The sequence below is a fragment of the Chaetodon auriga genome, chromosome 16, assembly GCF_051107435.1.
Source record: "Chaetodon auriga isolate fChaAug3 chromosome 16, fChaAug3.hap1, whole genome shotgun sequence".
NCBI lineage: Eukaryota > Metazoa > Chordata > Actinopteri > Chaetodontiformes > Chaetodontidae > Chaetodon > Chaetodon auriga.
Window position 1 is genome coordinate 17,046,314 of NC_135089.1, and position 12,613 is coordinate 17,058,926.

General features: G+C 44.1%; 1 protein-coding gene across 2 annotated transcripts; it reads right to left on the bottom strand.

Annotated features, from left to right (window-relative positions):
* Positions 1-2,357: 2,357 nt before the first annotated feature.
* Positions 2,358-5,241, bottom strand: mgp (matrix Gla protein). 2 transcript variants are annotated; one of them, XM_076751761.1, is made up of 5 exons: positions 5,166-5,241; positions 3,773-3,860; positions 3,619-3,648; positions 3,318-3,423; positions 2,358-2,966 (listed from the first exon to the last, which is right to left on the bottom strand). In XM_076751761.1, exons 2-5 carry the CDS (start codon positions 3,831-3,833, stop codon positions 2,810-2,812), a joined length of 354 nt encoding a protein of 117 aa, XP_076607876.1. In that variant the 5' UTR covers positions 3,834-3,860; positions 5,166-5,241; the 3' UTR covers positions 2,358-2,809. The 2 variants fall into 2 exon arrangements, with proteins under 2 accessions (XP_076607876.1, XP_076607877.1); XM_076751762.1 differs by having other exon boundaries at positions 2,383-2,966; positions 3,773-3,857.
* Between the last annotated feature and the right edge of the window lie 7,372 nt (positions 5,242-12,613).

Genomic DNA, 12,613 nt, shown 5'->3' on the forward strand with positions numbered 1-12,613 from the left:
TTTTTAGGACTGCGTCATGTTGACATCCGCTGTGTGCTGACCTGTCTTTGTTTGTATGAGTGTCGACAGCAGTGAGGACACTGATGCACAGATATGTGGTGCATCGCTCAGATTCCTCCTGAGATTACAAGGAAACCAGATCTTGACCACATATTGAAATCAGCAGTGCACGAGTGCTTCCAGTAATATGAGTCTGTGTTTAACCCTCAGCAGGCCAATGGTGGATAATAACTAAATACACTTAGTGCAGAGTTGAGGTATTTTCATGCTTTAAGAGGTAAATATTGTAGTTTTTACTCTGCTGCATTTATTTGACAAATATGGTTATTACAACCTAGATTCCAAAAGAGATGGGATGCAGTCATCTGCAAACAAACTGTGTTTACTGACAAAGTCTTCCTGAGTGTGGTCCCAGAATGAACCTGTTTACCTGTGGAATGTTCCCAACAGGTGTTTTTTTTTTAGCATCCCACAACATCCCAGTCTTTTGTTGCCCCTGTCCCGACTTCTTTGACGCTCCTCGCATCAAATTCAGAATAAGCAATTAATTCCAAAATGTATGACAAGACATAGGTCCAACATGCAGATGTTAGAGGTAGAGCAGAAGCAGTTCAATGGCTTTATTCAAATAAAAATTCAAAAGTACAAAAGGTTTACAGGATTATGAAACAAGCGAAGGTCAAATACAGAGAAGGAAGAGCAGAACAGGCAAGCAAATCCAACCAGGGAGCAGGGGAAAATAAAATAAACAAAAATAAACAAAAAAAAAAAACAAGCAAAAGAGTCAGAGATCTCAGTGGAGGCCTGGAGGCTGGAGAGCAGGGGAAGCAGAGACCTCAGGGGCTGGAGATCTGCTGAACTTTGGGCCCTTCATCGTGTTTCAGATGTATCACTATACCTCTCAGATGCTTTCAAATAACTGAGACTCAGAAAAGATCACTTATTAATTTTGTTAGACTTTGGTGAGGCCCGTACTGCCACAATCTACTCGGTTCCCCTCGGCCCCCTGCCTCCAGCCCCTGCTCACTTCTCCCAGGCCATGTGCTGCCCTTTGACTCCAAAGACCTGCTCTCCTGTAGCTGTCCACTAGATGTCCTCGGGCTTTCTCCCCTCACCTCATAACCTGCCTGCCCCACCCATCCACACACCTATTCCCACTTCTCCTCTGCCCGCAGTCACCTGAACTTCTCCACCTGTATCTCCTTCTCTACTCACCCTTCATTAAATATATATTCATTCCTTTGCTCGTTGCCAGATCGTCATGCTATGCTGCCGTATGCTTCATGCTCCCTGTTTCTGCCTGCCTCACCTGCATGTTGGACTTTTTTCCCGTTCACTGAACCTTGGACTCCCGCCTACTCCTTACTGGATTTGTTTGCTTGTGTTGGACTGCTCTCTCAGTTTGACCCTGCCTCACCTTCCCATCGGGCTTTGAAACTTGGTGTAAATAAATCACTGAGCTGCATCCAGCTCTGCCTCAGTTATCTGCATGTAGGTCCTTCCCTTGTATTCTTGTTAACCTGCTTGCACCAGCCATGACACGTCTTCTAGATTAGGAAGCACTGGACTAAAGAAGTAGTATTCAGATCCTTTTCCTGAATAAAAGCAATAACTGTAACTCTGAAAACACTCCACTGCAAGCCCTGCATTCAAAACCATATTAAGTAAAAGTATGTAATGATTATCAGCAGAATGCACTGTCAGTGTTTTACTCTTATATCTGATGTTGTTGGATTCATATCAATGCTGCATTTATGTCTATGTTGCATTTTATGGCTTTAAATATTTCAGGTTGAGATAATTTTTAGTCATTTATACTCAGAAAATATAATCTACAGAGACGCTTCGTATTCTATAAGATCATCATATGTTCGTAGTGTTGCTGTCCTGTGAGAACCACGTATCTCCAAAACATCAGAAAAACAGCCTGTTTTCAGCTTTGTGGTGATGCATTTTCCAGCTAATCCAAGAGGGGTTTCCCTTAGACAATTTAGCTTAAGAAGTAGCAGAAATTCCTCAACCCATAAAGGAATTGAAAGAACATTTAATCCTTTAGTGGATCAGAATAAGTGGTGTAAAGTTTCATAAAATTTGCACAAAAGTACAGTACTTTTGTCATAATGCCATAACAAGATTACCACTGATTACTCTTCCTGAATATTTCCCCTGGCTGCTCTCACAAGCCTTTATGTAAATCTCCTTAAACAAATGAGGATGATACATTTGTTAACTTGCGTCCTCGACACTATTTCTGGTCTCCCCTTTAAAACACATGTAGCTGTGAAACCGGCACTGGGGCTGAATACCACATGTTCTCTCACACACCCATGTGGCAAACAAATGACATAAACAGGATTAAGATGAAACCCAGTAAAGGGAATTTTATTTTTCAAATCAAAGCAACGGAAATAATCACTGACAGCAGTGCTGGCCTGGATAAATAGATGGATAATACAAGAAATGCTTAGTGGAAAGGGAGCAAAACACTTCATTCAAGCACATCATAGAAAGCTCATAAATGCTGGGAAGGTACCATAATAGTGGATAAAATGTATCCTGAGATTATACAAGAGATGGGCCATGAGTTTCTACATGTGTATGATGATGGGATGCCATAACATGTGAGCCACACTGGATGGCTCAGAGTTTAGAAAACCAGTTTTCTTCAAGGATTTGTTTCACATCCAGAAGAGGCCACAAAAACAGTAACATAAATTACATAAAAGTCGCGATATGTGGAATGAAGGAACGAGCATTCATTTCCAGACGATAATGATAATTCTGCCTTTGACAGACAGACACTGTGAGTTTAGTATCGGCGAGTCCCAGCTGGTCTCTGAGGTTGATTTCGGGAGCCAAAGTATCTCTGGTAGGCCTGCTGAAAGCCGTGGCGGTAGGCGTAGAAACGGCAGGGAGAGTAGTCTTCACAGGTCTCTGCACGCCTCTCCGCTGGAGACTTCAACGTCCTGCACAAGAGGGGGGGGAGGAGGGTGGGTGGGCAGATATACAGAGGCAGACAGAGATAGTTAGAGGGGAGACTGGTGAAGACAAGCAGGAGATGTAATCAGAAACAGACAGACAGTGGCTTTTGTCTTTTGTTGCATTTCCTCTTAAATTATTGTATTTGAGCAGCTTCAGGCTCTGTGTGTTTGTGTCAGTGTATGTTTCACCATGTGTAGATAATTAATAGTCCAGTTTCTTAATTAGCCACTTTCATGTGCGTGCATTTTCTTGTGTGTGTCTGTGGATACGTGGTTTTACTCATGTAGAAGATAAAGGAATGTGCTCTGTATGCATGTCTGCGGCGTGTCTTTTACCTCATGAAGTTGTAATGGTTCAAGCCATTCCCTCTGGGTGGGCTGTGTACGTTGCCCCTATGCGGTGTGATGAATGAGTTGGCTTGGTTTGGAGGCACAAACAAATCTGCAACCACAAAACTTTACTAGACACAAATCCTTTTTCAGGCAAGTCCATCGTGCAACTGATCTGTGTCAGGTGGACTAAAGGGCGGGGGTACGTTAATGAGGATTAAATACATGATACTGTATGACCGAAGCTGTTTCATATTTGTTAGAACTGCATGCATGTTTTTCCATGAATGAGACAACATTTAATCACCTTCAATGGATTCTGTGCTTTCATGAGACTCTACGGGAAAAACATGGAATCGGGTTAATCATAAATGATGAATGAGTGTTTACATTGGATCTATTGCTTGTTATAAATCAGTAATAGCTGCCAGAAAAATGAAGCTGTCGGGGAGGATCTGTACCATAGCAGACACAGAGAGAAACCGCAGCACAGACTGCCAGAAACTGAAGAAGCCTCCTCATCTTAGGGCTGGCTTCTCCGCTCGTCTGCTGGAAAAGAGGAGAAAGGTGTTTCAGTGAGTCATGTCAGCATCCAAGTAGGAGTTAAGACAGGACAAGAAGGAGAAAAATGAGACTGGGAAAGTGGCTCAGATTTTGAAACTGTGGGTAAACAGGAAAGAACCACAAGCAGCCACACTCCCTGTGGATTCATGCATAGGCTGTCCTGCAGATATGCATCTGTACGTACTGGCAAACCGCTGCTGAATGTCTGCACGGGACAAACACAAACCAAAGTTTGTGTTTATTTTTACACACACTCACACACACACACACACACATCTGTGGGAACCAACCATAAAAGAATAGTTGTGCAACTGTCAACTAATAGAGTCCACACAGACTGAAGTTTAATGTAGGAGAACTGTGGAAATTATAAAGGCAGGTATTCTATGTGGCTCTGCAAACACACACATGTGCACATATGCACTCAATCACATGCATAAGTGACGCACAGTAAGATGTGTGACACCTGTACAAACAGTAATACCAGATGTCTGTAACACCCCGGCACACACACACACACACACACACACACACACACACACACACACACACACACACACACACACTGTATGCACATGCCTGCGCTGCAGAGAAGCTTTCATCCCCTTCATCTGTTTGTGGGATCTGGACGAGATTCTGTTTCAGCAGCCCTCCTTTTCACCGTCAATAGCAGCTTTCATTACACATAAACACACACACATACACACACCACTCACTGGAACATGCACACACACACACACACACACACACACACCCACAGAGCACTCGTAACATCAGCCCCTCAGGCGTATCTTGGCTTCAGTCGTACCCAGACTTGGGCAGACACACAGCGAGCCTCGGGCCCACAGTTCAAAAGCAACCTCCAAAGACTGGCAAGGACATCTAGACATGCGTGTGCGTGTGTGTGTGTGTGTGTGTGTGTGTGTGTGTGTGTGTCAGGTGCTGTCAACAGGGTTTGCAGAGTTTTATGCCTGTCTGAGTCTTAGTGGGGGTCCTGATGGATTCATATTCCCTGCAGGCAGAATGCACCCACCTCAGTGGAAAAAGCCACAGGAATGATGCTCGACACGCACGGAGCCAACTTGCGGTTACATATTAAGTACTCTTCACACAAACAGACTGTAGGCGTACTGTTACTGCATTATACTAAAAAAAAATGACAAAAATGCATCTCTAGGACATCAGCTTATACATGAAATTAGCAGTTTTTTCCTTGTTTAATACTTATGAACTACTTCTACTTTTCACCTGTCATTACTGCTAAGAGATTATTTGCTTTCATGTACTCACCGTGAAAGATAATTATGGAGTGAGAAGTCTTGAGAGTATCTTTCTGTGTGTATTTTCTCCTGAGGAACATTTCCTAATTCCTCACAGCGATGCTTTTATACTCACCTCTCTTCCCCCCACCCCTTGATTTCTACCCACCGACTCCCTCCCCTCAGCCCTCGCCCCCTCTCCTCCTCCCTTCTCATACTATCAGCCCTCTTTTCCACCATTTAATCAGACCGGGGTATTAGCTCACTCTCTCCCCAACTCCCCCGCCTTCACTGAGAAATACAGTAGGTGACAGAAAAGGCGAAGAGGAGGAACAGAGAAAAACAAGCGGGGGGGGGATGAAGGAGGCAGAGAGGGGGGTGAGGGAAGGCTGGCACGGGGACGTCGGACCTGCTTTATAGCAGGTACATGATAATATTCGCTGTTGTTTGCCAGCATGGTAGCTTGACATGAAAAGACCATCCTCCACACAGACACAACATGGACTGACAGCACTTTCTGATCCTCTTATGTCTCAGAAAAACATACACAGGAATACTTGGGTTAGTATTTTAATGTTTCAGAGAGCAGACTACACTCTGTTCAAGGGAGATTTGGGGGGAATTATCCCTTCAACATTCATGGGTGGAAGCTGTGATCTCATATAGGCCCTGAACTCTGTGTTTCTGAGTATAGAACAGTATGTCAGTCCACTGTGTGACGTCTGGTATTCTAGCAACAGAACACAGACATTTATTTTTTGGCACTTATTAAGAGCACACGTATTTGGGAACATGCCTGAGGTGCAACTTTTTCTGTTTCAATAGAAAGTACAGGGCTTATGCACTTGGCACGTCTGGCACACTTGCGTTACAGTTAAAGCAGTCGTCGCACAGAACAACGTCCCCATGGTGTGTATCTGAGAGTTATGTAACACCACATCACGCTTGGCTCAGCCAGAACACTCTGTGAATAGCTGTGTGAAAGCAGACCCTCACCAACAGTAAACAAACGGGAATAGGAGGAGAGGCTATGTCAGGAATCAGCAGGGCTCAGACAGACAGATAAACACTGAGTCATACATAAAGATGGAGATAAACCCCGCTAACAGATAACAGAGGAGAGGAATTCAGGATTCAGGGAGACGGAGTCAGATGGAGTCAGAGAGTGAGAGAGAGAAAGCACATGTTGCTGCGGTCTTGGATGTTTTCGGTGCTGGAGCCGCAGACGTATTCAGTGATGTGGTCATATTAGGCTGTTAACTGTGGAACCACTAAGCAGCGGCTTGGTTCTCTAACGCAGATATTAGACGTCCAGTGCCCACAGGCAGATACCAACACAAAGGAAGGGAAGAAAGATGAATGAGTGGGACTGTTTCCCTCTCTGTTTTACTGATGTTTACACTGGTTGCGGGGATTTGTGACTTCAGTCAAGAAGTTTGAATCTAAACTTAGAGGCTGACAGGAGGAGAGGCAACGAGAGGGTGAATGAGAAAAGATGGAGAGGGTGATTGCATGGAAAGAAATTGTCAAAGGCTTGATTTTTTTTTTTAACCTTCTCCTCCCTCTGTTCTCTCTGTTCATGCTCTCTCTCTGCCCATCTTTCAAATCATATTTCTTCTGTCCTCCTCGTGTGCTTCCCCATCTCTTTACATCCATGCTACTTCAGTACTTTTCCCTTTTCTAACTCCCTCTTTTGCACGTGATGTGCTGTTCTGACCAGCCACCACATAGACGCCTTTCCACGTCTATGTGGTGTAACGAAATATCCAGCTTCAGAAATGTTATGAATGCACATAGAGGGCCAGAACCATGTTTTTGTAAGCAGAGTGTGCCAGAGGCCCAGATAAATGATAAATGAGAAGCAGAGGGAAGTGGAAAACAGGATGTGATACACCCGGCGGAGCTGAGCGTGATTATTGTGACTAACAGAGCACACCTGCATAGTACATCTGGGCTTGAGCTGCTGAGAGATGCTGATAGCAGATAGGATGATAACGAGTCCTGTCTGTGGAAGAAGCTCAGGATGTGGATGGAGGACGGAGGGCTGGAAGGAAAGAATGAAACAGAGAATTAACACAGCAGCGAAGGAAATTGCATGGATTTCATAATGAGGGCATGGCCGCAAATGTGTAAACTATCCAAATAATGTCTGCAAAAACACATGTTCTAACCTGTCTGGGCAGGCTTGTATTTCCCTCAGCGGTTGAGCAGGTGTACCTCAGGCTGCTCTGTGGCTCCGTCGGTCAGAGTGGACAGAAAACAGATGATTACTAATCCAACACCAACTCCCAAAACAAGCTGAGCCCTTGACTGGCAAGTGCAGACATTTTCTGCTATTTTTGTGTCTTATTTTCTCAGTGGTCACTGCTCTGATTCACTTTTATAAAATTCTATTTGAAAACAGCAGACACATTAAGCAGCGAGTGACTCAGATAGAAAACATCACGTGATGGAAGCCGAGTCCCTGCTGTTCCGTCTGTGGGACGGAGGGAGATCCGGCCGGGCCTGGATGGAGGACAGACATTACTCAGGACCGTCCTGCTTTTCTCAGCCTCTGATGGTCCTGTTGACCTGCGGCTGTGAATTCTGCCATAGGAATGCCAACCAAAACGCTATGTAGACTTATGGCTGTTACATAACACTGGCAACCTGCAGGACATGTGCATCTCCAGCCCTGTTATTTTGTTATTGATTGGTTTCAGAATCTGAATTTGTGTGATTTCACATGAACAGAAACATTTCAGTTCCGCTGAGACGACAGGCAGCCGAGGGTTTTGGCTTCTCTCCCTGGCCTCATCCGGGGCACACAGACAGTGTAGGTGTGTGGTGAACAAGAGTCATGTACCACTTCTGGCCCAGCCTCACCTCTCATCACCTCTCCACCAACCCTCAGCCTCCATGCCGACATGAGAAATATGGAGGACAAAAACACTATTAATAAAAGATCTTCATTTGGCATTCACTTGAACTTTGTTTTGGGCAGTTGGCATAGAAGGGAAGAAACCCAAAGCGCTGTTTCTGTGAGAGACACAAGGCATCTGGGGGAAAAATAAATGCATAAAAACATACTCAGCCAACAAAAGTGACCTCTTAAACTCAGAGCGAGTGTATAGGATCTCAAAGTGTTGCAAAATTCAAGCAAAGCTTCAGAGATTTCAGGGAGTAGTTATAGTTCTTCTGCTTGTGGTTCTAGTTATTTTGGGAAATGTGTTTTTGTGCTTTCTTTCCTGGAGTTAGATGAAAGGATCAATATCCCTCTCTTGTCTGTAGGTAAATATGAAGCTGGAGGCAGCAGCTGTTAAGGAATGTACAAAAATTGCTGAAGACGGGAGGAAAACTGAACCTTATGTTTCACTTAAAAAAAAAGATTTTCCCTTCTGTTGGGTGGGTTCTTGTTATCCTTGAACAGAGTCGGGCTGGCTATTTCCCCCTCTTTATGTTAAGCTAAGCTAAGCGGCGAGTGTAACTTGATATTTACTGTACTGTTACTCTCAGCAAGAAAACTAATAGGTGCTATGTCTTTAAATTCCTTTCTCTATGTGCAACTCTGCAAATTGTCCAGCAGGCCAAAAGTGAGCTATATTTTAGTAATGTAATTCCTGATGTTACATGAAATATATTTGGATTGCAAATTCCTCTGGCTGAGTCGAGTGGATTGAACCACAAGTCACTCACAGTGTTTATACTCTCCCCATCCACAGCAGCTTATCCGTCTCTCCGAGCTGTGCAAAGATCGTGTTCCACTCGTTGTTCCAAACGTAATCATGTTTAAATAACTCCTCACATTCAGAACAGCCAGTCTTCAGACTGTCAAACTGATTGGTGTCGGGGATAAGGGAGACAGCCGACTGAATGTTATTGAGGACAAACACTGCGTTGTGTCTCACCTCCTTCCCTCCATCTCCTGTAAACTCTCACTCCTGCAGCCAACCTGTCATTACAGAGAGATCACATAAACAGGACTACATGTAATTCCAATTAGGAAATAGTTTGCCTCAGTACGAGAGAATGGCATCAGGTTGAGTCCTGTATAATTTGGGATTTAATCTTCAGTGATAGGTTTCACAAAATTGTTGTATATTCATCTGTAGCACACGCAAACAAACACACAACACACAAATAAACTTTCCTGCGGAGCCGACCGTGTTTTCTGTCTTGATATAATCCTGCAACGACCAGGATTTGCTCTGTGTGTGAGGACGGATGTGATTAGCTTTGGCATTTGAGCTGTTAAATTTTAAACACATATGCATTCTTAAATAGGTCTTCAGTGCGACGATAATTGGGGTTAATTCAGGAGAAGCTGCACATTTTGTGTGTGTGTGAGAGTGATTGCGTGGGTGTGTGCATGCGAGTGTGTAGGCTGTGTGTTTCTCCTGCTGCACCGCTCAGTAGAATCTGCTTCTATTTCTCATAAGAGCTCCATCCAACTCTCTCGTTTTATGTGTGATTTACTTTGGTGCCCCACTGCTCTTCTGTGGTGCCAACTACAACAAACTGACCTGCAGGGCATGCGACCAGCACCCACCTACCCCGGTCAGGAATCTCACACACACACACACACACATAAATGCACAGCATCAGACAGCATTCACAGACAGCACAAACAAGCGAATACAGGCAGCCGCTCCGTTTATGAAAGGCAGACGATACACAGCAGATTGCTCTGCTCTGCACAATCTGCTGCAGAGGAATTTCCTCAACCAAGATCCCCACAATGATTGTTATGCAGGACCACAAACACAGTAACTGCAACAATCTGCTCATCTATAAATAAGAGCCAGCTATGCACCTTCTCTCTTGTCTTCTCCTTCTACTTGCATTTTTATCAGAATCTCTTGTTCCTTTTCTCTTTCTTTCTCATCACGCCCCTCCATTCCTCCATTTATTTAAGCTAATCTATACCATTCTCCACTGTTGGTCTGCATCCTTTCCTCTTGGACATGTATTCCTGTTAATTACACAAAGCCCAAGGTCTTGGACTCAATATCGGTTCTTTTTGGGATTCTAAACTTAAACTTGACAGCTGGATTTCAAACTGAATATGTACACCCAGACAAAGTATGTAAATTGGTATATATGGCTGGAAGCTGCATGGATATGTATAGGCTGTGTTATGTATGGCTATTCTGGAGCTGCAGTTTGAAGGTCAGGTCACATCAGCACTTCAAATTGTGAATTGTTGTGGCACATTCACTTCATTCCAATCGCCTTGATTAGTGGATTTGCTGACAGTTTTTACTGTCAAGTTCAACTTGGGTGAAGTTGGTCCTGCAAATCAGCGCCTTTGACCAATAGCAAGTTTTATGTTCTTATTTTCCTCTACAATTACTTTTTATTGAATGAAATTATGTACATTGGTGCACAAATGCCAGAGAGCTGTTTTAACTGACTAGAAGAAGAAGAAGAAGAAGAAGAAGAAGAAGAAGAAGAAGAAGAAGAAGAAGAAGTAGAAGTTTATTAATCCCTCTTGTGGAGATGCATTTTTTTTTTATTCAGTTGTTAGTTTTACTGGGGCAGCCAAACAGTTGAAGCTCTTGGCGGTCAGGGATTTGGTGCCTCGGCGGTGCCAGGAGGTGAACTGGCGCTTCTCCAGTTACCAGTCCACACTCCAAACCGCAATCCATGCTGGACTTGAAGTAGCCACACAGTTCCCAAGTCCCTCCAGACTGAGCCACCAGTGCTGTTAAATCACCCGCAGTTCACCATTGCCCAGCGGGGAGTCACAGAGACTCTTAAACCAAATATTTCATAAAAATGTGCAGATAAATTTTGTGGTGTCACTTTCTGGTGTGACCAGTGTTAAAGGCTGCTGTAGTATCTGTCCTAAACCATTTGTGATGTTGCTCTTTTCCCTCATATTGTCAGCCTACTTGGTGCTTTTCCACATTTGATGGCCTGTTTCATTTCTCCCTTTTCCTTCAGTTCTTTGTTCTCCCTCCGTCTTTCTCAATATTGATGTGACAGTAAAACATCTGATCTGTGTGCTGCCCTCTTTGTGGTCCTTCTTCCATCTTTCTCTTACCCCAGCTCTATATCTTTTCTCTCTTTTAGTGGTTGTCAAAAGCGGTCAGTATAATCACATGTATGCAGCCACTAACACAACTGGCCAAGCGGTGAACCTACACATCGTCTACGACCGAGCAGTGACACGCAGGCAGCCAGTGGCACAGAGTGACAGGGAGCCACGGGGCCCAGCCGGCTGCACCCAACAACCCCTTCAGCTTCTTTCAGCCTCACGTTCTCTCAGCTGTCGTTTTGTTTTAGGGTAGGACACTCCCCGAGAAAAAGGGTGCATCCTCGTTGGAGGAGCTGCATCCTTGAATGATCTTTGCAGGACGTGCAAAGTTGTTTTGCTCAGATAAGAATGAACACTGTGCTAACCAGAAAGACGGTGCGCCCACAGTCACAGACCATGAACATGATACCTGTATTATAGTCGACCAAAATGAACATCAACATGTTAGCATTGCCATTGTGAGCATGTTAGCATGCTAATGTAAGTATTATACATTATAAGTCCACATGGCTGTAGACTGTTTTGTTTTGTGAAGTTAAACCTGTATGCAAGCTTTTATAGTGTACAGTGTGGAGCTTCAGCAGGCAGAGAAATAGAGATTTTAGTCACGAGCTGATGAACCAGACCAGAGTTGAAACACAAGTGAATATTAGAGTTACGTTATTCAGGTACATAACACAGCACATAAGATGTTGCTGAGTTTGTTTTAACGTTTGTCTGCCTCCTTGTGGTCAAAATTGGCTTACTGGAGCTAAAACATAGAAAACAGATATTCTGAGGACCAGATGTGGCAACACCAGTCACAGACTGTATACAGTGTGAGTAATAAACCAAATCAGAGGTTTGCACCTTGGAATATAACATGTCATGAGGTGAACCTATTACTATATTATAACTAAAGCAATTATGCAAAGCTCAGGCCTTCACCGAACAGCCTCTCCACTGCTGCTCTACAGCCCAGATCATATTTTGCAGTTTGAATTCCACACACTGAGAACCCACAAAACCATGCACTTTATTCATAGCTGACTCTGGTATGCAAGAAGTGTGTGTGATGCAGAGCCGTGGTCACACATACAGCCGAGTGAAACCTCAGAAATCTGTCCTCTTTCACCTTTTCTGCCACAGTGACTGAGTAAGAGCTCCAGCACAGGTTTTCACCAGGGGCTGGCTGCCACCCTGAATGGCCCAGCTCTGCTGAGTGATCCTCAGCTGCCCCCTGCAGGTGTACACCAGGTATTACCAGGGGTGATGGCCCTCTTTATGGAAGACATCTGCATCTACAAAGACAAAGAACACAGAAATATGTAGAAAATGTACACAAGAAATAAATAGTTTAGAAGATATCCAAATCAGCGAGTTCATACTTCACGAGGTCCACTCGTTTTCATTTTTTTGGCTTGCTTGTGGTCCAGCGTCTGTTGCCAGTACTCTAATTCTCCACTTAAAGCTTTATTTCC